At 40.6% G+C, this 24108-nt stretch overlaps 2 protein-coding genes, 1 non-coding gene and 1 pseudogene across 6 annotated transcripts; all 4 read right to left on the reverse strand.

Moving 5' to 3' along the window:
* Nucleotides 1-136: 136 nt before the first annotated feature.
* LOC102785155 (homeodomain-interacting protein kinase 1-like) lies at nt 137-1976 on the reverse strand. The gene has a single exon (XM_006781171.3). It carries the CDS (start codon nt 1974-1976, stop codon nt 354-356), a length of 1623 nt encoding a protein of 540 aa, XP_006781234.3. The 3' UTR covers nt 137-353.
* A 4264-nt stretch (nt 1977-6240) lies between these two features.
* LOC102799630 (forkhead box protein M1-like) lies at nt 6241-11971 on the reverse strand (annotated as a pseudogene). The gene is made up of 9 exons (XR_015716638.1): nt 11511-11971; nt 10858-11294; nt 10527-10672; nt 9022-9213; nt 8783-8911; nt 8465-8524; nt 8201-8249; nt 7902-8067; nt 6241-7690 (listed from the first exon to the last, which is right to left on the reverse strand). The product of XR_015716638.1 is annotated as a forkhead box protein M1-like (transcript).
* A 3053-nt stretch (nt 11972-15024) lies between these two features.
* On the reverse strand, nt 15025-19947 carry LOC148097899 (forkhead box protein M1-like). Of its 3 annotated transcripts, none has more exons than XM_087830487.1 (9): nt 19860-19947; nt 19158-19600; nt 18819-18964; nt 18475-18666; nt 18255-18383; nt 17477-17525; nt 17181-17353; nt 16201-16969; nt 15025-15632 (listed from the first exon to the last, which is right to left on the reverse strand). In XM_087830487.1, the coding sequence occupies exons 2-9, from the start codon at nt 19558-19560 to the stop codon at nt 15277-15279; spliced, it is 2217 nt and encodes a 738-aa protein (XP_087686613.1). In that variant the 5' UTR covers nt 19561-19600; nt 19860-19947; the 3' UTR covers nt 15025-15276. The 3 variants fall into 3 exon arrangements, with proteins under 3 accessions (XP_087686613.1, XP_087686612.1, XP_087686611.1); XM_087830486.1 differs by having other exon boundaries at nt 19158-19623; nt 19860-19921; XM_087830485.1 differs by lacking the exon at nt 19860-19947 and having other exon boundaries at nt 19158-19853.
* A 3391-nt stretch (nt 19948-23338) lies between these two features.
* trnav-uac (transfer RNA valine (anticodon UAC)) lies at nt 23339-23411 on the reverse strand. Its single transcript has one exon. It is a non-coding gene; the product is annotated as a tRNA-Val (tRNA).
* Nucleotides 23412-24108: the final 697 nt, after the last annotated feature.

A 24108-nucleotide genomic window follows, 5' to 3' on the forward strand; every position in this document is an offset into this window, starting at 1 on the left:
CTACCAGGGTCCCGATCAATCCAAGTTTGAAGCAGATTGGGTTAACACTTATCAAAAAGTGGCAGACCGAGAGACAGTGACACCAGCGACAAAAAAAAAAACAAAACCTTGAGAGTAAGAGTTGATTAAAGTTGGTTACATTTTATTTTTTACATTTTTAAAAAACAAAAACTATTTTTAACAAAAAACAGTTGCCTCAAGGCATTTTATACTGTAAAGACCCTACAATATAAAAAAGAAACCCCAACAATCTGATGATCCCCTATGAGCAAGCACTTTGGCAACGGTGGGCAGGAAAAACTCCCTTTTAACAAGAAGAAACCTGTGACAGAACCAGGCTCAAGAAGGGGCGGTCATCTGCCATGACCGGTTGGGGAAGGTTGATGTTGAGTTTCCTCAATATCTGAAGAACTGCGAAACAGCCTTAAGAAAAAGTTTTTGATCCTTTTCCCTAATGAAGTCCGACCTTTAGGAGGCTCTGCGTTGACTGATCCTTCTCCGCTGTCTGTACTTGTACTTGTACAGCTACAGGAACTTGTACATTCCGTGCGGGAATCACTGGATTTAGAGAAAGATTCTACCAGCTGTTTTTGGGTCATCCCAGGCTTTTGTTTGACACATAGCTTCCAAGACATGTCATCTTTTGCATGCCATGCAAGCCTAAATGCAGTCTGATTCTTTGTGCGTGCAGCTTCTCTTTTCTGTCGGTTTCTTTGGATATCAGCTGCAGTCGCAAAAGAGTAAGACAGCCTAGATCCTTTACCGCTCTGTTCTCTGTTTTTTATGATTTCACTTGAGGTAACAAAGCTTTCTATTTCATTTTCTAGACTGAGGGGTGGGCACACTTTCATGCTCATGCGGGATGACTCCACGTAGCAATCTACTGCAGGGTCCTCAGGAAGATGTTTCATCGTAATAAAACGATGTCCCAGACCCTCAACGGGTGTGATTCTTTTTACAGGATCCATACACAGCATCCATTTGAGCAGGCTTAAAAATGCCAGTGTATCTTTCACTTCGGATTCTGTGTTTGGCTGTGAGTGGTGTTTGGCTAAATCTTCCATGCATGTGAACTTGTCTTTGATTGATTTACCTTGTTTGATCACAATACCTGTAGATACTGAATACTGAACTGGTGTCTTCATTACCCATGTGTGTTTCATTATCCCTTTTCTCTTCCAGAAATAAATATTGCTGTACTTCCCTTTCTCTAATATTCTTTCATTAGGCTGACCAAGCATGTGAACAAAACCTTGCATCATTTCATATTCACACTTGCTGGGAAAAAAGTGGTAGCCCAAGTAGAGAAAAGCTGCGACAGAACCAAGAGCCCACATGTCTGCCGATTCAGTCACAGGTATGCCCAACATGACCTCAGGGGCCCTGTAACCAAGGGCCTGAATTATGGCGCCACATGGAATGTCTGCAGGATGATTGGCACAACCAAAATCAATAAGTTTAACTTTAAACGGCTGTTGAGACTGATTTACAAGTATGATATTGTCAGGTTTGATGTCCGCATGCATTACACCTATGCTCTTTAAAGCGGTAAGAGCCACAAACATCTGCTTTAAAATGACCCGAATTTCATTCAGAGCCAGTGGATTGCAATACCTTTGATTCATGAAATCATGCAGACTAATGTCTAGCATTTCCATTGAAATAAAGGCGCAATATTTGTACTCGAAAACTTCGTAGTACTTTACCAAATTGCACCGATCCTTATCCAAAGCACTGATCTTTTTTACAGCCGTGGCCTCTTTCCAAGCCATCCTGTTGCATTCCCTTTTAGCAACCTTGACAGCTACCGTTTCAAATGTGTCTAATTTTACGCATTGCACCACTCGCCCAAAACTTCCTTCTCCGAGGAGCCTTTTTACCATGTATTTACATGTTTTACTTTCAATGAGGGCGTTCATTTGTAAACCCTCAGTGCTGTCATAAGACGACGAAGACGAATCCGACTCCGAAACCATTATATATCTATCTAAAGTTTTACAGCTGAGCAAAAAAAAAAAAAAATCAGTTTCTAACCGCAATATCAAGCTGGCAGGTTCTGTCGATAGGTAAGTGTATCAGGGTATTTATGCCTTTTGAAACAAAGGCAGCGCTCAGTCACTGTGACGTAACCGAATGGCGCATTACATCATAGAACATATCAAACATCAAACTGTCCTACTTGTTGTTACTGCGCATGCGCACAACTCAAAACGCCCATGTTTTCGGTGTTAATAGTACACGCCTATTATTTGATCCTACCCGATCTCGTGCGTGCGAAAAATGGTTAGTATTATATGTTTTACTTATTTATTACAGTTGATACTTGTTTTCCTTAAGCTGTTGTCAATTTGTTAACTCCTCAAGCTAACATGCGTTTTGGGGTTTGTTTTTTGTTTTTGTTTTTTTCAAAAATACTCCCATTTGGAGTCTCAATTGAAGTCATATTTTAAGTCTTGATTTAGTATTTCTAAACTTCTGTAAACTGACATACAGCAATTAATCAATTAATTTTAGTCCTGCAGTTAATGGACACCACGCTTCGTTGTTGTTGGCCATCTCCCTGTACAACTCCTCCATCTAATACACTGTAAACACTGCAATAGTTACACCCTTTTTACACACGCTCTTTTCTACTCTGTAATATTCTTGTCAATTTCTTGATATTTATTTATAATACCCTCTGTTAATCCTTGATATTTATAATTGAGTTATCTGTATTTATTAGTGCAAGCAGGCGCACCGAGGGCTCTCGCGCTCACTTTTCGCGTATAGAATTTCGGGGGAAAAAAACATCGGTGCAAATTATAAGGCTGTATCATAATGTCTGGTGTTTTCGTGTTTGTTGGTTTGTTTTCATTTTGTTTTATTTTGCGAGTTGGTTATTAGATGCTGCTCCAGCCAGCCAGAGAATCGCCCGCCGCTCCGGTCTCTCCTCCTTGTGCCGCAAGCACCAGACACACCTCGCAAACGGAGGGCGCCCTTACTCCCAGCAAATGGGCGATAGAAAACCGATCGGTGCCTATGCCATTCCCAATATGCGCTGGCATGACGTCGGGGCTGCATGAGTACGAGCACCTTTTTTTTTCGCCGATGCCCGTGATGCCGCCCTCCACCACGATGCCGCCCCGGGCAACCGCCCATGTCGCCCGTATCAAAACCCGCTACTGAGCTGGAGAATAACGGGAAGTCTCACGCAACAACCAGCGACGAGGGGCTCTCAGCCACACTGCTATGTAGCTCCCCCGACGATCCTGATCAGCTGTGTGTGTGCTCCTCCTCCTTGGGTGTGGCCAGCCTCCCCACGGGAAAAACGCTCCAGGTCTGGTGTGCGAGGAAAACCAGGACACCACACCCACAAACACACACACATACACAAACGCTTTATGTCAAGTTGAACCAGTGCCGCTAGGTTCTATATGGGCAGTGTTGGGGAGTAACGGAATACATGTACCGCCGTTACGTATTTAAAATACAAAATATGAGTAACTGTATTCCGTTACAGTTACCGTTTAAAAAGGTGGTATTTAGAATACAGTTACTTTGTTGAAATAAATGGATTACACGGCGGTACTTCCCTGTTTCATATTGTCGCGGGTCAGGACTGTTTGGGTTTTGTTTGACAGCTACGTTCTGTTGTTCCAGGCGGCAGCGTTACGGTTGCCATGGTTACAGGGTGACGCTCTCTGTGCGTGTTTCCTGGGTGAGAGAGCGCCAGTTGTTGTTGTGCTAAGCTAATAGGGAGAATGCTACAGGTATAGCTCTAAAGAATGTAGCATCATGGGCAGTGTAGTCCGTGCTGCAGGGAGAATGGACTGCCATACCCGTTATGTGTCTGTGAGCGAGGGAGGGAGAAAAAGGAAAAGTACGAGCTGTCATTGAGCAAAAACGGGAGCTGGAAGCATGTAAATATAATAATAACCACTGCAGCCAAGAAGAGAGCCTGACGAGCCCAGTTGTAAGTAAGCTATTAAGACTCGACTGTACACCGTGTTCGTGTTTTCCTCCAAAACAATAAGTTCCGTTGGAGCAGCCTTTCAACGCCTCTCTCTGTCTTTGCTAGCAAAGTTGACCTAGACAACAAAGTAAAGCTAGTTTTCAGCTACGAGCCTACACAGAACCCACCATATTAGCCAGAGGTCCTTTACTACGGTTCGGAGCCGCGGACCTTCAGTAACAGTAATAAATCACAGCAATAGTACATTCACGTAGTTGTAAACAGGATGATAATATATTAAGTAATCCAAAGTATTCAGAATACGTTACTCTCATTGAGTAACGTAACGGAATACGTTACAGAATACATTTTGGGGCATGTATTCTGTATTCTGTAATGGAATACATTTTAAAAGTAACCTTCCCAACACTGTATATGGGTGGGTGGTTTAATGGGTGTCTTGTGATCCAGATGTGCAAATATGTGATGTGTGTCCACTGTGAATAATTGGACAGGTTTTATACAAGTAATCAGAAAAAAAATACTAAAGCACATACATTTTTTTTTTTTACTGAAGATGACAAATCCATTGATGACTTCCGAGAAGTCTGGTGTGCTAACCATATGATCTAACGTGATCTAACATTGTGAATTCAGTTTATTTGCCTAATAGCAATGTAATTTTTATTTAAATGCATTTTTGACAGATTGCTAACATATTTTTTTTTCTTGTCTTTATGACAGGTCCCACTGTGACTTTACTGACACAGAGGTCGACGCCGAAGACCTGATGGCAAAGAATATAGTAGCATTTTCTGAGAACAAGGAGTCAGCGACTGAGTGGATCTCTCATGAAGGGAAAACCATGTGGGTCCCACTACTGAAGAGAGACTGCTTTAAAATCCAGTGCCCATGGCCCACCCTATATGCAGTTCTCTGTGTTAGCAGCCTGAGATCTACCTTTGACTTCTTTATAACATATATAACACATATTATTATAAAGTTTAAAAAAAAGGGAAAGGGGTTCACCTTGGCACAGAAACTCCTCAGATGAAAACTGGTTCTTGTTGGCACAATCAGGGGAAACAACGCAAAGCTACCTCCCCAGCTTGTCCAGTGTGGATGACCTAGGCAGGATGTTGGCACTTTGAGTTGTTGAAGGAAAACTAGCTGCTGGCTGCTAGCTTTTTTCTACAATCTCCTAGATGTCTTGGAATATAATGCCTTTGTCCCGTGGAAACCACTTCACAAGAGTGGGAGTCCTTTAAAATCTACAAATGAAGAGTGATCCTAGAAGAGCTGGGGTGCATGCTGGTGACCTCAGCAGCTGCAAGATAGCTTTGTCCCCGATGCTCATCAGTCGCTTCTGCCACTGATCCCAAGATACAGTAGTCTGAATCAGAGTGTGACCCACAGCCCACCAACAAAATGAGAAAAAGATGCAAAAGGTGCACCTGTAGGATTAGAACAGCAGCCACTTTCTCCAGCTGTGGAAGTGTGCCTACAAAGACCACGGTACTGTGGTTAGCACATCCTGCTGCTAATGAGGATGCACACACACACTGAAATACAAATTTTGCTCATTGTAGTGGTCGTTTGGTCATTAAATGGCCATTTCTGGTGAAAAAATTTGAACTTTATTGCTATTTTTCCTAAAAAGTTAGCAGTAATGTGTAATTTGACTGGTATTTGAAGGCTATAGTTTCTGAATTTGAAAAATATTTTAGTTTTCACGACTAGGACTGGTGCTAATTTAAAAAATCAAGTCAGGCAAAGTAGAAAAATGTTTTGTTTTGTTTTTTGCCTGTCCTGTTTGGTTCTTTAGCCATCATTTAGCCATATTTGAATTTTATAGCATTTTGTGAATGCAAACAACATGAACATGCTGAGAGAGAGTTTCTCTGTTTTTCTGTAACTGCACAAAAATATAATATCGCATGAAAATCATTGATACTGTTCATTATTGCTATACATGTAGCTGCAATGATGGTTAAAAATAGATCAGGTTGCATGTGTTATTTCGGAAAACATTTTATGATTTTCTCAATTTGTGAACAAACAAACAAGCTGAAAGATAGTTTGATCTATTTTGCTTTCCCTGCACAAAAATAACAATAGAAGATAATCAATGTTGACGTTAATCAATTACATGTCCCAGACTCTTCCATTAATCCAGTAGCATTGTGAATATATGAAATGGTGAGTTTTGAGGTTGTCTTCCAACAAGTGCATTGTACAAACAAACTGGTGTTTTAAGGGTTAAAGACGTAAAAAGTAATGACTGACAAACTCAGAGGGTTAATTAATTAATTTTTGACACATTTATTTATTTATATCAAAATATAATTAATTGTTGACACATATAATTAATTCCTTAAAGGAATGAATTTATATCCTTCAAGAAAACAGATAAATAAGACCAAATAGGAAAACCATAAAATACAAAGAGGCCCAAATATGTGAAGAAATTCAAAGAAAAAGAAGTGATACTGAGGCAATTATTGATTGATGCAATGAATGAAAAAGTCAAAGAAAAAAAACATCAAACGGTTAAAACTGAAGCATCCCTGCAATCTATTTAACTATGTTACATTTTCCCCCTCATGTTGTAGCCAGAACCCTCCAGCAGCAAAGCAAATGTAAAAGAAACTTGAAGCTAAAAGCTCCTAAACTACTGCAAAAAGGAGGTCTGAATGAGTCTCCAATAAGAAGTTTAAAATGACAGCATCAAGTGGGCCTTATTTGAAGTTGTTTTGGTATAATGATAAATATGCTTCTGAATATTTGACAACCAGAGTAAATTAGAGCACTCTAGAGCACTAGAAATTTCTTCCTACATCAACAGCCTCGCTTTCTATTGAGAGAAATCCTCTTCAATATGGAAAAGTCGGATGGTTTAAATAGTGTCAGATCTAGATTTGTTTCTGTCTTGCTGCTTTGGTGTGGGCCTAATCATGTAGTGTTTACATAAAGAAAAAAAAGGTAAAAAGAAACAGGTGACACTGCTTAGCCATAGAATGTGTTTCGGCCCTCTGACTACTTCAACTGAGGGATGAACTCAGACCAGCTGATGTTCGCCATACCAAGGTCGTCATCATCCAGACCAGAGACGCTAACATCCACCAATATCTCGCTCAGGTTGTTGTCTACGGTATCCGAGAGAAGGCCCTCTGTGATTGAGCGATTGGCTGCTGTGGAACTGCCTCCCTGCAGAAGCTCTCTGGAGCAGCTACTTTTGAGGCATTCGGTGGGCGACTCTGCTGGTCCGGTCACTCTGGAGGGAGCAGATGTGAGCAGCTCTCTTGGGGAGTTAAACAGAGGCAAGTCTTTAAAGGGAGTGCTGCTGAAGCTGAAGTTGGTGTAGTCATGTTGTGGAGTAACTGTGGGACCACATGGTATACAAATAGGGCTCAAGTGCAGAATATTTTGGCTTCCTTTGCCCACCGGGGTCACTTTTAAAGACGCAACATAAGAAGGTGGCTTGCTGGGGGTGGATGAGGTCAAATGGAATGTCGAAGCATCGGAGGCTACGCCAGAGTCAAAGAAATTACTTTCGTGGCAGAGGAGAACAGGCTCTTCATTCACAGAGAGAACCAAACGCTGTTTGCGCCGTGAGCTGCTGGCTTGTCTCTTTGGAGGAGCTTTGGGGGTCTCGCATTTAATTGGAACACATACTAGCTCCTCCTTCACTTCTACCTTAAAGTCCATATTCTTCTGAGGAGATATCATCACAGCTGGGGAATCACTTTGTGTCACCTGTCAGACATGCAACCATTCCCATTAAACTCTTAGTGGTATGGGTGAAGTTCATACTCATCTCTATGCACATAATGTTGTCAATGTAAACTGTAGGGAGTTCCAAGAAATACTTGTTTTGAAAAGCAGTTTGCAACTTGCATAGCTTATGAAGTAAAACAACAACAACAACACATTTTTAAAAAGCTGAAATATATGAGAAATTCCTTACCTTCGGTACTATGTGGACTCTCTTTGTTCCTCGTGAACTGTTCCCCTTCTGCTGGGAGCAGGAAAGGAGGTAGAAGTGGATGGCAGATAGAGAGAAGGAGTGACGGGGAGCTGTATGGGCACCAAGTATGAATCAGTTCGAGGCAAAAGAGGTTTCATCTTTCTCTCTGAACACAGAAAACACAACAACATTGCACTACACATTTCCAAACTAAACAGCAATTTCTATTAGTTTTCCAACCTCTGATTTTTCTCAAGTCTCAAATTTATAAAACAACTCATACATTTCTTTTAACTCACCAGAGCTAGTTGGTGTTTTTCTTGCATCTGGAAGTGTCCTCTTTTGGTGCTGTGAAAAGTAAGATGAGACAGAAATTATATCAGTTAGGAGCCTTACTGTGCTGCCACCTAACAACACTTGTAAATTTGGCCCTTGACAGCCGGATTCATGAACCTTCTGGGTTTTTTGTCCCTTCTTGGCTTACTGCTGCGATAAGTGCGATTTGAAGATGGCTCCTGAAGAACTAAAAAAAGAAAGAAAGAAAGGGGGTAAATCAGTCTTACTTGATTAGCCAGTAAAAGCACTGGCACAGGAACAGTGGCAGTCACTGGATCACAGCCCGGCTACAGAGAGAGATGTGAAGTGAGATTGGGGGGGGAAAAATAAGACAAAAAACAACATGAGGAATCTCAAAACACTCTCAAGGTGTCAGACATACAAAAATACGATTGAAAAACAAGGATTCAAGGAAAATCATTATATAAACACAAGGTAAGACAATAAGCATTTAACAAGCATTCTTGCAACAAAACATTTAGGCCAAGCAACACAAATGTTCCCAGATATCACCGATGTAAAAGCAATGAGTCAGCTGCACTCACCTTGCACACATGATCAAGTGTGAGGCATCGATTGGCTTCAGGTCGGATAGTCCAGAAAGACTTTTTACCATCTGGAGACATTTCACGAATGAACATGTGATGCAGAGAGAGGTTATAGCGGATGGAATTCTGCAATTATAAAGAAAAAGAAAAAGTATTGAGATGCATCTAGATAAGATTTAAACTGCTGCTTGCTGCAGAGCTGGAAACATATCACACTTTCAGCAGTTCTAAAGTACCTTCCAGCCTGGTTTGGCCACATCTCTATAGTAAGGGAAATTGTCCTCAATCCACATGTAAATCTCTTTGAGGGTCATCCTCCGGTTCTTTCTGCTATTGATAGCAAACTGGATCATGGCCATGTAGGAGTATGGTGGCCTCTTTAACATGGGTTGCTCAGGAGCTTCTGCTCTGGTATGTGTATTGTGTGCCTATATGACAAACAACAAACAAACAAACAGTCAATAAATCTGACAGTGTAACTATTTTCACTTAAATTCACTAATGAACTTCTAATTGGAGCTGACTCTGGTCTTCTCAACATTCTGAGCTCAGTCCTTTCATCTCTCCTGCACCCTTCTAAGCAGACTTTCCTCTCTTGGCATCTCTGACACATCCGTAGCTTGGTTCCAATCACAACTCTTGACCAATCCCAGTTTATTCAACTTAAATCATTTTGCTCTCGTCTATTCCCAGTCACTTCGGGTGTACCCCAAGGTTCAGTCTTAGGCCCTCTTCTCTTCACAATATACATCCTCCCTCTTGGTACCATTTTCCACAAATTTGATCTTCATTTTCACTGTTTTACTGATGACACCCAGTTATATCTCTCCTGCGAGGCTTATTCCTCCCTCCCACGTTCTTCCCTTACAGAATGCCTATCTGAATTAAAATCCTGGTTCAGCTCTAATTTTCTTAAGCTCAATGAGGATAAAACTGAAATCCTCCTTATTGGCACTTAATCCAACCTACTGAAGGCAAATCATTTCTCACTCACCATTGACAACTCCACAGGTTTCCCTTCATCAAGAGCCTTGGTGTCATCATAGACAGTTCACTATCCTATAAATCTCACTTCAATAATCTCACCCGTTCTGCCTATTTTCATCCACGCAAATTAACATATTAAGTCCTTCTCTTTCCACCAAGTCTACGTCCATTCTTGTCCATAGTCTCGTTACCTCCCGACTTGACTACTATAATTCTCTCTTGCATGGTCTCCCCCAAAAACCCCTCCATAAGCTTCAACTGGTTCAAAACTCCGCTGCCCGCATTATTACCAGAACTCCCTCCTACCAGCACATCACCTCTGTTCTTCAGGGAATTCACTGGCTCCCTGTGTAATTCCAGATAATATACAAACTTCTTCTACTCACCTTCAAGGCCCTTCATAACCTTGCTCCTCCTTACCTTTCTAAGCTGTTAAGCACTACGTCTTCTGCACAGTCACTTCAATCCTCTTCTTCTATCCAGCTTGCTGTGCCTTCTTTTATTATTATTATTATTATTATTATTATTATTATTATTATTATTGCACATAATGTTTATAATTATTATTAATAATAATAATATTAATATTATTATTATTTTCTGCAATCAGACTACTATTGCTATAAATCACAGTCATGACTAACTGGTTAAGAAAGAGTGTATAGGGAACATAAAGCAACATGTCTGGGGTTATTGTTGTGTCGGCACATAAAGGGCAAAGAAAAAAAACAGGTGACAAGAAAAAGCACTGAACCTGAAAAGTCTGTGATAAAGGGATTTGGTTCTTGCTGCTGAGCTGCTTTGTAGAGTTTGGCTCCAAGGCGCATGTGCTCATCCTACCCAACCACTGAAGGTCGGTAAGGCTGTCGTCAAAGGGACCGCAGTTTACATCCTTATTCACTAGTAAAGTAAAAGGGGAAAAAACATTGTTGCTTAAACAGAGGAGGAGTTAAATACAGATTATCAAATCAGACAGAGAGAAAAACAAGCATTCAATTCCAAACTTATACTTTAAGTATTATCTTAAACATAAAAAAACACTTTTTTTTCCGTGCATGGTTTAATTTCAGTTAGAACTTTGTCACCTGGGAAACTGCGTGTAGTTTCAGCTTTGACTTTATGTCCTTCTGTACTCCTTGTAGCAGCCGCTTCAGCAGCAGACTGAAAATCAGGTCCATAGTCCCACTTGTTGCCACTCCCACAAATGAATTTGTTTGGGCCCTGGGCACCGCATTCATTGCCTTTAGCTGTGAGGGCCCCAATAACACTTTGAACTTCTTCTTTTTCGGGACTGACAACCACCTGAGTATCAGACTTGGATGGATGGTCCATGATGCGGATACCACCAGGAAAGCTCTGAACGACAGCTGGTATTGACGGATCTTTGGAGCCTGATTCTCCAGGCTGTGAATCCGTCGCATTTTGATGAAAAGGCAGTTTTCTTCTTTTGAGAATCAGGGGTCTCGTCGGGCTCCGTCTCATGGTCAGATCATTGAAATGTGCCAAGTTGTTCAGAGGTATTCTGCACAAAAAATACAAACGAGCCTGAACAACGAAGATTAACTGTTACAAGAGTTAACAGAAACTGTAACGTTTCGCTGGGAGATGGAAATTATCAAGTCAGTTACTGTTGTTAGCCATCAAGTCCGTTCACAGCAATTCAGTCTCGATCAACTCGGAAAACTCCCCGATTTAGCTCAAATACTGATCATAATAAAATACTAAGCATTTAACGCACCTTCTTTTTATATCGTCAACTCCTCACTTTAGCGGCTAATTTTCTTCGGTTGGCGACGATTTCCAGGTTGTGGAACAAAAGACGTTAGTCAATGTTTTTAACTGTATGAAACGTTCCCAGGATATTCGTAATAGCTACGGCAATCGAGAAACTTATGGCTGGATAACCATTTTGACAATTAATGAAACATTACCATATAACTTACATTGAAGTTAAGTATTTTTTCCGATGTAACAAGTCAAAATGTATTCTAGTGAAAACTTCAATAGACTCAAATTACAACTTTAGACATAATTTGCGGTAAAACATACAGCATGGTACATTCACTCCAGACATTCTGCGCTATCCTGGGAACCACAGAACCATCCCGACAAACAAATAAATGTAATTAAAATATAGTGATGAGGATTTCTTCATGTTGAGTGTAAGCAAGTCTCCTGATTATCTAATAAACAACAGCGCCCTCTGCTGTTCCTAAGGAAAAATGACAGTTTCAAGTGTAACGTCATTGCTGGTTCAGCTGGGGGCAAGGTTGCATCATTAACCACAAGCTGAAATCAGTGCACAGCACTAAAGCATGACAGGTTACATCCAAAACTGAAGCTTGGTGCCGCTCCTGCTTCTTTAAAACTCATTTTTAAGCCTCTGATGAGTCGAACCACTGAGATCACGTGATCCAGCTTTGCTCGGGGTCGAGGAGCTGAGGGGTCAGGGTATGGGAAAAAGGAAGTGGGGATCTTTTTGGACACCAAATATCCAACTGTAGTCCTTACACTAGAGACGGCTTTTGATCTGACCACAGGCTTGGACAGTGTTGACACAACCAAACTAGACCCCGCAGTTGGGGGCAGGAAACTGCGTCCCCTCTCCACTTTCTCATGATTGAACACTGATGTTGCAAAAGCACATGAAGTCTTTACTCAGGGTAAATAACTGCACTCGGATGCCTTCTCTTGAAGCCACGACAAAGAGAGAAACTTGTCAAGACTCTCAAGTACACACACGCACACATCCTTTGGGGATGAAAGAAAAGTGTCAGCATCACGGCACAGTCTTACCCTTAAAGGAGGGAAGCAGTCGGGCCATTCCTGGGCCAGAGTAGGAGAGAAGACAGATAGCATCTTGGGAATCTGTATACAGTGATGCGAGTCATGTGTGCAGTGTGTAGTACCTACGTATGCCTAACATTTATCGCAGGGAGAGTGGTGTTTATAGTGTCGGACACAGGCGAGCAGGCACCTGGCTTCTTTTATTGTCAAAATGCGTACTCCCTTTGGGTCTGCTTGCTGATGAGCTGTTCAGGGGTGTCAAACATAAAACGCACGGGCCAGAATCGGCTCGGGAAAGACTCTAATCCAGCCCACTGGACAAAATAGTTCCAGATTTTCTGCTATTTACTACAGAAAGGTCTGTATCTATACCAAATAGAAAAAAGTTTTTCTGTAATTTTACACATTTATCAAGTTTCACTGGTTCGGTCCACTTCAGACCAAAGTGGGCTGTATGCAGCCTGTGATGTAAAATGACTTTGATGTGTCAGTTCTATATGGATAATGAATTTGACTACTTTTAGTCTCTACTAAAGCGCTGCTGGCAACATTCAAATTCAATCTGCTGTGCTGCGTAGGAAGCTTCTTTATTTATGCATATTTTTACATAATTTCACCTGCTTTGTTTTACAGCAGGGTTGTCACTATAGCCAGGTTTTTACTATGCTCGTGATTTTTTTAAATCAGATATAAATATCTGCTCATTTTTATATATATCATAAAATTGTAAATAATTGTGTAATTGCTTTTGTAAGCTTTTGTATAGTTTTAGTAAACACTTCCACAAACATATATATTTACTCCTTTTGTTCTGTTTGAAAGGAGATGATCTTGCCATGCAATACTACGTTAAACGATTCCCTTAAACGAATCCGAGACCCAATCATTGTTGTTGTGTTTTTAGAAATCAGAAATCTCAGTAGAAACATAAGTGAAGAAGGTTTTGTGTGACAGAAGGGTAGAATTGAATTTCCAACAGAAAGTTCAAGGCTGTAAATTAAAATATAGGTTTGAAGGTTATAATTTCTAAATTAAAAAATATTTTGGTTTTCATGACAAGGACTGGTGCTAGTTTAATAAATCAAGTTTATCACTTTTTTAGCCCTTTGTGAATGTAAACAGGAGGTGGCCATTTTTTGGCCATGAACAAGCTGAGAGGGAGTTTTTCTTGTTATCTTTCACTGCACAAAAATGTAATGATGCATATATAATTGTTTTGAATGAAGGCTCAGAGGAGGTTGGAGATTGTTACCATCATGGGTTCATCCGATCAGAATGAGAATGAACAGTCATCAATCACAGGTTTCTCCTTTTATTTGAATAATCAGTAGGGAAAGACACACATGGACTGCTGACTCTCAAGGAAACAAAGTGTGATTTATGTCACTCCGGAACTCAAAATGATACATGAACTCAGGAGACTCAAACAGAAACTCACCTCAGCTGCCGCCCCATGTGGGAGTGAAGAAAGAGTGAGCTGTAGGTGAGTGCAGTCCTTATTTAACAGGTGACAGGTGAGCGCAATTATGGGCACGGACCACACCCAATCAAAGGTGAGAAAAAGAAACAAGGTGCAGTGAGTGTGCTGAAAGGTGAGTCTTTACAACAGTAATCATTAATACTGTTAATTATTGCTATACATTTAACAGCAATGATGGTTAGTAAATAAATCAGATTGCAAGTAATATTTGCAAAAAGAAAATAGGGATTTTATGGTTTTATCTCTTTGTAGATCATTACAATTATGTGATCTAACTGGTATTGAAAGGGTTACCAGGGTTCATTCAAGGGAACTTGAATGAAATTTTGGTTTTAAGGACCAGAACTGATTCTTATTTTAAAAAAAATCAAGTCAATGAAAGTAGAAAAATGTTTTAATATATTTGAATTTTATAGCATTTTGTGAATGTAAACAACAGGTTGGCCATTTTTAGCCACGAACAAGCCGAGTGGGAGTTTTTCTGTTTTTCTGTCACTGTGCAAAAATATAATAACGCATAAAAATCATTGATACTGTTAATTATTGATATAATTGTAGCTGCAGTGACGGTTAAAAATAAATCAGATTGCATGTATTACTTGGAAGAAAAATGGGATTTTATGATTTTCTCTGTTTATGAATACTTACAAACGAACAAGCTGAGAGAAAGTTTGCTCTATTTCGCTTTCCCTGCACAAAAATAACAATAGAAAATAATCACTGTTGATGTTAATCGATTACACTTTGTCTTCCAACAAGTGCATTGTACAAACAAACTGGTGTTTCAAGGGTTAAAAATGTAAAAAGTAATGGGTTTTTTATATTTATAAAAAAGAACTGATGTTAGTTTAAAAATGTATGCAGAAAAATAGCACAAAAACCCCACAAAAAAATAATAAAAATTACACACCTAATCTGTTGATGGATACTTTTGGCCAAGAACAAGCTGAAAGGATAGTGATTTTGAAGAAACCCAGAGGGTTAGTTAATTAATTAACGACACATTTATTTATTTATTTAATTTAAAATGTAATTAATTATTGACACATATAATAAATTCCTTCAAGAAATGAATTCATGTCCTTCAAGAAGACAGACAAATACAGCAAAAAAGGAAAACCGTAAAACACAAAGAGGCCAAATATGTGAAGAAATTCAAAGAAAGAATGATGTTACACTTTTCCCCCTCAAAAACAAGGGACACTGGTTAGCAATAGAGTCTGTGTCGGCCCTCTGACTACTTCAGCTGAGGGAACAACTCAGACCAGCTCATGTTCGCCATACCAAGGTCATCATCATCAAGACTAGACAAGCTAATATCCAACAATATCTTGTTCAGGTTGTCGTTCAAGGTATCTGAGACGAGGCCCTCTGTGATTGAGGGATTGGCTGGTGGGGTGCCTCCTCCCCACATAAGCTTTCTGGAGTAACTACTTGTGACGCATCCGGTGGGCGACTCTGCTGGTCCGGTCACTCTGGACGGAGCGGATGTGAGAAGCTCAGTTGGGGAGTTAAATAGAGGCAAGTCTTTAAAGGGAGTGCTGCTGAAGCTGAAGGTGGTGTTGTCGTGTTGTGGAGTAACTGTGGGACCACCTGGTGTATGAACAGGAAAAAATATCAAACGGTAATTGAAACTGAAGCATCCCTGCAATCTATTTAACTATGTTACATTTTCCCCCTCATGTGGTAGCCAGAACCCTCCAGCAGCAAAGCAAATGTAAAAGAAACTTAAAGCTAAAAGCTCCTAAACTACTGCAAAAAGGAGGTCTGAATAAGTCTCCAATAAGAAATTGAAAATGACAGCATCAAGTGGGCCTTATTTGAAGTTGTTTTGGTATAATGATAAATATGCTTCTGAATATTTGACAACCAGAGTAAATTAGAGCACTCTAGAGCACTAGAAATTTCTTCCTACATCAACAGCCTCGCCTTCTATTGAGAGAAATCATCTTCAATATGGACAAGTCGGGTGGTTTAAATAGTGTCAGATCTAGATTTGTTTCTGTCTTGCTGCTTTGGTGTGGGCCTAATCATGTAGTGTTTACACAAAGAAAAAAAAAGGAAAAAGAAACAGGTGACACTGCTTAGCCATAGAATGTGTTTCGGCCCTCTGGCTACTTCAACTGAGGGATGAACTCAGACCAGCTGATGTTCGCCATACCAAAGTCGTCATCATCCAGACCAGAAAAGCTAATATCCACCAATATCTTGCTCAGGCTGTCATTCATGGTATCCGAGAGAAGGCCCTCTGTGATTGAGCAATTGGCTGCTGTGGAACTGCCTCCCTGCAGAAGCTCTCTGGAGCAGCTACTTTTGAGGCATTCGGTGGGCGACTCTGCTGGTCCAGTCACTCTGGAGGGAGCGGATGTGAGCAGCTCTCTTGGGGAGTTAAACAGAGGCAAGTCTTTAAAGGGAGTGCTGCTGAAGCTGAAGGTGGTGTAGTCATGTTGTGGAGTAACTGTGGGACCACCTGGTGTATGGCTAGGGCTGAAGTCCTGAATATTTTGACTTCCTTTGCCCACCGGGATCACTTTAAAAGATGCAACATAAGAAGGCAGCTTGCTGGGGGTGGATGGGGTCAAATGGCTGCTACTTTTTATCGGGGTTTTGAATGAGAACTCCCTATCTGGGATTTCCTGCCCATGCTTGTCTTCATCCAGCTCAATATGTGGATTGTCCTGGAATGTCGAAGCATCAGAGGCTACGCCAGAGTCAAAGAAATTACTTTCGTGGCAGAGGAGAACAGGCTCTTCATTCACAGAGAGAACCAAACGCTGTTTGCGCCGTGAGCTGCTGGCTTGTCTCTTTGGAGGAGCTTTGGGGGTCTTGCATTTAATTGGAACACATACCAGCTCCTCCTTCACTTCTACCTTAAAGTCCGTATTCTTCTGAGGAGATATCATCACAGCTGGGGAATCACTTTGTGTCACCTGTCAGACATGCAACCATTCCCATTAAACTCTTAGTGGTATGGGTGAAGTTCATACTCATCTCTATGCACATAATGTTGTCAATGTAAACTGTAGGGAGTTCCAAGAAATACTTGTTTTGAAAAGCAGTTTGCAACTTGCATAGCTTATGAAGTAAAACAACAACAACAACACATTTTTAAAAAGCTGAAATATATGAGAAATTCCTTACCTTCGGTGCTATGCGGACTCTCTTTGTTCCTCGTGAATTGTTCCCATTCTGCTGGGAGCAGGGCGGAGGAAAAGGGGTAGAAGTGGAAGGCAGGTAGACAGAAGGAGTGACGGGGAGCTGTATGGGCACCAAGTACGAATCAGTTCGAGGCAAAAGAGGTTTCATCTTTCTCTCTGAACACAGAAAACACAACAACATTGCACTACACATTTCCAAACTAAACAGCAATTTGCCAACCTCTGATTTTTCTCAAGTCTCAAATTTATAAAACAACTCATACATTTCTTTTAACTCACCAGAGCTAGTTGGTGTTTTTCGTGCATCTGGAAGTGTCCTCTTTTGGTGCTGTGAAAAGTAAGATGAGACAGAAATTATATCAGTTAGGAGCCTTACTGTGCTGCCACCTAACAACACTTGTAACTTGGCGTTCTGTCCAAAATTTGGCCCTTGATAACTGACCCTACGCCTTTACCGATATGAGAGGAATAAAAGTTTTATGATTGTATGGATACCAGACATTAGAAGAAACAAGTGCTCTTAAAGCACATCAGTCTATCAGACTGACTTCAGCCTCTTTGCTTTCCTGCTGCTCTTGTCTCCTCCTGCAACAAAAAAAGGTGTAGCTACAACCTGTGGGTCTGAAAGTCTGGTGACAAATAGATTCATGAACGTTCAGATTTTTCTGAGGTTCTGATTTGAAGATGGCTCCTGAAGAACTAAAAGAAAAAAGAAAGAAAGGGGGTAAATTAGTCTTACTTAATTAGCCAGTAAAAGCATTGGCACAGGAACAGTGGCAGTCACTGGATCACAGCCCGGCTACAGAGAGAGATGTGAAGTGAGATTAGGGGGGGGGGAAATAAGACGAAAAACAACATGAGGAATCTCAAAACACTCTCAAGGTGTCAGCCATGAAAAAAAAAATTGAAAAACAAGGATCCAAGCAAAATCATTATATAAACACAAGGTAAAACAATAAGCATTTAACAAGCATTCTTGCAACAAAACATTCAGGCCAAGTAACACAAACGTTCCCAGATATCACCGATGTAAAAGCAATGAGTCAGCTGCACTCACCTTGTACACATGATCAAGTGTGAGGCATCGATTGGCTTCAGGTCGGATAGTCCAGAAAGACATTTTACCATCTGGAGATGTTTCACGAATGAACAGGTCATGCAGAGAGAGGTTATGGCGGATGGAATTCTGCAATTATAAATGAAAAGAAAAAGTCTTTGAAAGCTGCTGCTTGCTGCAGAGCTGGAAACATATCACACTTTCAGCAGCTCTAAAGTACCTTCCAGCCTGGTTTGCCCACATCTCTATAGTAAGGGAAGTTGTCCTCAATCCACATGTAAATCTCTTTGAGGGTCATCCTCCGGTTCTTTCTGCTATTGATAGCAAACTGGATCATGGCCATGTAGGAGTATGGTGGCCTCTCTGAAATGTGTTGCTGAGGAGCTTCTGCACTGGTATGTGTATTGTGTGCCTATATGACAAACAACAAAGAAACAAACAACAGTCAGTAAATTTGACAGCATAACTATTTTCTGTAATCAGACTACTATTGCTGTCATTATAAATCACAACCATGACCAATTGGTTAGGAAAGAGAGCAGGTGACAAGAAAAAGCACTGAACCTGAAAAGTCTGTAAAGAGTTTTGGTTCTCCTTGCTGCTGAGCTGCTTTGTAGAGTTTGGCTCCAAGGCACATGTGCTCATCCTACCCAACCACTGAAGGTCGGTAAGGCTGTCATCAAAGGGACCGCAGTTTACATCCTTATTCACTAGTAAAGTAAAAGGGAAAAAACATTGTTGCTTAAACAGAGGAGGAGTTAAATACAGATTATCAAATCAGACAGAGAGAAAAACAAGCATTCAATTCCAAACTTATACTTTAAGTATTATCCTAAACATTAAAAAAAAACCTTGTTTTTTTTTTTTCCATACATGGTTTAATTTCAGTTAGAAGTTTGTCACCTGGGAAACTGCGTGTAGTTTCAGCTTTGACTTTATGTTCTTCTGTACTCCTTGTAGCAGCCGCTTCAGCAGCAGACTGAGGATCAGGTCCATAGTCCCACTTGTTGCCACTCCCACTCAGAAGAATGAACTTGTTTGGGCCCTGGGCACCGCATTCATTGCCTTTAGCTGTGAGGGCCCCATTAACACTTTGAACTTCTTCTTTTTCGGGACTGACAACCACCTGAGTATCAGACTTGGATGGATGGTCCATGATGCAGATACCACCAGGAAAGCTCTGAGCGGCAGCTGGTATTGACGGATCTTTGGAGCCTGATTCTCCAGGCTGTGAATCCGTCGCATTTTGATGAAGAGGCAGTTTTCTTCTTTTGAGAATCAGGGGTCTCGTCGGGCTCCGTCTCATGGTCAGATCATTGAAATGTGCCAAGTTGTTCAGAGGTATTCTGCACAAAAAATACAAACGAGCCTGGACAACGAAGATTAACTGTTACAACAAGAGTTAACGGTAACGGTAACGTTTACCTGGGAGATGGAAATTATCAAGTCAGTTACTATTGTTAGCCATCAAGTCCGTTCACAGCAAATCAGTTTAGATCATCTCTGAAAACTCCCCGATTTAGCTCAAATACTGATCATAATAAAATACTATGCATTTAACGCTAAACGGGTTAAATGTTATCTAGATAAAACTAAGGTCCGCACCTTCTTTTATCGTCAACTCCTCACTTTAGCGGCTAATTTTCTTCGGTTAGTGACGATTTCCAGGTTGTGGAACAAAAGACGTTAGTCAATGTTTTTAACAGTATGAAACGTTCTCAGGATTATATTTATTAGCAATCAAGATGTTCGTATATAATAGCTACGACACTAGAGAATTTTTGTCTGGATAACCATTTTGACAATTAATGAAACATTACCATATAACTTACATTAAATTTAAGTATTTTTCCCAATGTAACAAGTCAAAATATTCTAGTGAAAACTTTAATAGACTCAAATGACAACTTTAGACATATTTTGCGGTAAAACATACAGCATCGCTGTACATTCACTCCAGACATACTGCGCTATCGTGGAAACCACAGAACCATCCAACTACATTACAAACAAATAAATGTAATTAAAATACATGGTAAAATTGACAGTTTTACTACAGATTTAAAGTAACTTTTCCACACATGAAGTCTTGATTAGGTGATGAGATTAGAAATACTTTATGTATTCTATATTTGGGGAAATTTTTTGTTACACCTGTGAAAAGACTGATGACATCATAATCATAAGAAGAAGAATATTTGGCAGATGAGTCTGCCAGACAGATGTATTCTATTATAGAGAGTGAAAGCATACAATATGAAAGATTTCCTGCATGTGTGTTTGTGGCAGTGGAGTGAATCAGATATCCAGTTTCCAACTAATTCCAAAGCCAGCCTTCCTAATATGTTTCTTGACGCTTCCTTGATGTCACCAGATCTCGTGCTGGCCCCCCAGCAGACCACAGCAATGCTGACAGATTAAAAATCTCCAGGTTTTTGCTGCACACATTGAAGGATCTCAGCTTTCTGCTCTTCCCCATTTTAGACAGGCCTCCCAGACGACGCCACGAAATTATCCAGGAGTGTTTTGGACATTATTTCATACATCATCGTTATTTCAGGAGTATTTTGCTCTGTAAGTTACAAGTTTACTCAACAGCCATTTATAATGACAAAACAGATTTTAAAAAAATAATTCCCAAGGACTGGAGCACTTTGTTCTGTTATCTCCCATTTATATTTTGTATAATAATAAAAGTGGGACCAAATGGGACCCAGTAAAATATAGCAGTGAGTGTTTTTGGTCTATGTGATATCCAGGAAGTTTAATCGCATGTTCTGAGGAGGACAGCGTCTGTCTAAACAACAAAAAGCAGAAGAAGAAGCACCATTTAGCTGCCAGTTAGAAAGGAAGGATCAGGGCACGGTTTCAGAAAAGAAAATACGGTACTGTTTGTTTCTTCAAACGATAAGTGATAAGCTGTACCCAGTTCATAAAGCATACAGATTTGTTCATGTTGAGTGTAAGCAAGTCTCCTGATTATCTAATAAACAACAGCGCCCTCAGCTGTTCCTAAGGAAAATTGACAGAGTTTCAAGTGTAACGTCATTGCTGGTTCAGCTGGGGGCAAGGTTGCATCATTAACCACAAGCTGAAATCAGTGCACAGCACTAAAGCATGACAGGTTACATCCAAAAACTGAAGCTTGGTGCCGCTCCTGCTTCTTTAAAACTCATTTTTAAGCCTCTGATGAGTCGAACCACTGAGATCACGTGATCCAGCTTTGCTCGGGGTCGAGGAGCTGTGGGGTCAGGGTATGGGAAAAAGGAAGTGGGGATCTTTTTGGACACCAAATATCCAACTGTAGTCCTTACACTAGAGACGGCTTTTGATCTGACCACAGGCTTGGACAGTGTTGACACAACCAAACTAGACCCCGCAGTTGGGGGCAGGAAACTGCGTCCCCTCTCCACTTTCTCATGATTGAACATTGATGTTGCAAAAGCACATGAAGTCTTCAATCAGGGTGAATAACTGCACTCGGATGCCTTCTCTTGAAGCCACGACAAAGAGAGAAACTTGTCAAGACTCTCAAGTACACACACGCACACATCCTTTGGGGATAAAAGAAAAGTGTCAGCATCACGGCACAGTCTTACCCTTAAAGGAGGGAAGCAGTCGGGCCATTCCTGGGCCAGAGTAGGAGAGAAGACAGATAGCATCTTGGGAATCTGTATACAGTGATGTGAGTCATGTGTGCAGTGTGTAGTACCTACGTATGCCTAACATTTATCGCAGGGAGAGTGGTGTTTATAGTGTCGGACACAGGCGAGCAGGCACCTGGCTTCTTTTATTGTCAAAATGCGTACTCCCTTTGGGTCTGCTTGCTGATGAGCTGTTCAGGGGTGTCAAACATAAAGCGCACGGGCCAGAATTGGCTCGGGAAAGACTCTAATCCTGCCCACTGGACAAAATAGTTCTAGATTTTCTGCTATTTACTGCAGAAAGTATCTATACCAAATAGAAAAAAGTGCGGAGAAAAAAAGCACTTTTTCTGTAATTTTACACATTTATCAAGTTTCACTGGTTCGGTCCACTTCAGACCAAAGTGGGCTGTATGCAGCCTGTGATGTAAAATGACTTTGATGTGTCAGTTCTAGATGGATAATGAATTTGACTACTTTTAGTCTCTACTAAAGCGCTGCTGGCAAAATTCACAAATTCAATCTGCTGTGCTGTGTAGGAAGCTTCTTTGTTTATGCATATTTCTACCTAATTTCACCTGCTTTGTTTTACAGCAGGGTTGTCACTAGCCAGGTTTTTACTATGCTTGTGATTTTTTTAAATGAGATATAAATACCCACTCATTCTTATATATGATAATATTGCCAATAATTGTGTAATTGCTATTTTTGTAAGCTTTTGTATAGTTTTAGTAAACACTTCCACAAACTTATATTTTCTCCTTTTTCTAAAACAGACACCATCAAAATTGCGACGACATTATGCTGTTGTTGCTCAAGCTTTAAAAATGACGTGATTCACAAACCAGTGGGTGGAGGGGCAGTGGCTAAATCATCAGCTTAAAACAAGCTTTAAAAATGACCCAAAAGGCACAGAAAACAAAGTTACAGTCCAGTGACAAATTAGGTGTGGCGAAGCCTTGCAGGCAGCTAGTGGTTGTAAGTGTTAGAGTGGGTACCGTCTGTCAGCTTAAGCTTTCTATCTCATTATAATGGATAAAGACTTAAGAATATTCTCAGTTTTTGTGGCAAAATGTAAACATACTCTTTTTCTGCGGTAAATCTGTGCATTTTAATGTAAACTTCTGTGGAGCGTGGGACCAGCCGCAGCACTTTTCTTTAATTCTTTCCCTCTTAGACAGCTAAATGCAGTAACCCTTCTTTCATTTTTTCTCAACCAAGATGTTTCTGCCATGTTTCAGTCCTGCTTCTCTAACAAAACGCATGAGAAATTAATGAGATCGATCTCACAGCTACGATGGCTAAAGATGGAAAAACCTATTTTAATTTAACGGTCATCAAACCACATTTTTATTTCTATATCTACTGAAGGGTCAAAACTCCTCTCTAAGGGTGAAGATGTCTGTATGTGGCAAAGAGTTAAGGGTAAGATAACATTCGTGGTACTGCTGGGGATTGAACCCAGGACCTTCTGCGTGTAAAGCAGATGTGATAACCACTACACTACAGAACCAGATGGGTTGCCAGCCATTGTTTTAACCTGATGAGTTGAATCCGGAGCTGCTGATTCCTTATAAATATGTGGAAATATGTACATTCTGTGCTGCAGCTTGAAGGGGACGTTAAATGATCAAAAAAAAATAAAAAATACTGTAAAATGCAACTTTAAATCCACCAGAAGTAATTTCAGAGCAGAATATTAAGAACAAAGCTATATGAAATGAATAAAGGCACACAGCAGGCGTTTGACACTTTCCCCCTAATGCTCTTGTGTAGACAAATTGAGCCTGCTTCTTTGAGGAGTCGTTATATGACAGACCTAGTCCAGAACCAAGTCTACCTTTCTATTTACCTTTCATTTTATGCGTGACAAGTCTCAAGACTTTATTAGCCAACAGATAAATCAGAGGGATGTAGCTATCGACTAGCGGTGCCAATATCTACAAAAGAGACAAACAGAGGAAACACTGAGTGGGAACCCGGAGCTGAATGACAAGCTTTTCGATGTCCCTGTGTTTGTGTTATTGGTCTCAACAGCACCCCCCCATTACTGTCTGCATGCATGCTAAGACTCTTGAATTGTCCCTGATTTCCTGCTGTGTTCAGCAGTTCACGAAGGCAGACAGTCCTTCTGTGTTACTGTCAAATTCATTTTACAGTATCCAGACCACTCAACCGTTTACATCCTGAGATTACTGCTTCGGGTAGAG

This window comes from Neolamprologus brichardi, chromosome 17, assembly GCF_056152115.1.
Source record: "Neolamprologus brichardi isolate AB-2024 chromosome 17, ASM5615211v1, whole genome shotgun sequence".
NCBI lineage: Eukaryota > Metazoa > Chordata > Actinopteri > Cichliformes > Cichlidae > Neolamprologus > Neolamprologus brichardi.

What these genes read in the sequence shown, in the direction of transcription:
- LOC102785155 (XM_006781171.3), bottom strand. Translation starts at nt 1,976, where the DNA reads ATGGTTTCGGAGTCGGATTCGTCTTCGTCGTCTTATGACAGCACTGAG.
- LOC148097899 (XM_087830487.1), bottom strand. Translation starts at nt 19,560, where the DNA reads ATGAGACGGAGCCCGACGAGACCCCTGATTCTCAAAAGAAGAAAACTG. An exon ending in ACTCTTTACAGACTTTTCAG is followed by an intron (nt 18,667 to 18,818) that starts GTTCAGTGCTTT and finishes TTTGTCATATAG; the next exon opens with GCACACAATACACATACCAG. An exon ending in TGGGCAAACCAGGCTGGAAG is followed by an intron (nt 18,384 to 18,474) that starts GTACTTTAGAGC and finishes TTATAATTGCAG; the next exon opens with AATTCCATCCGCCATAACCT.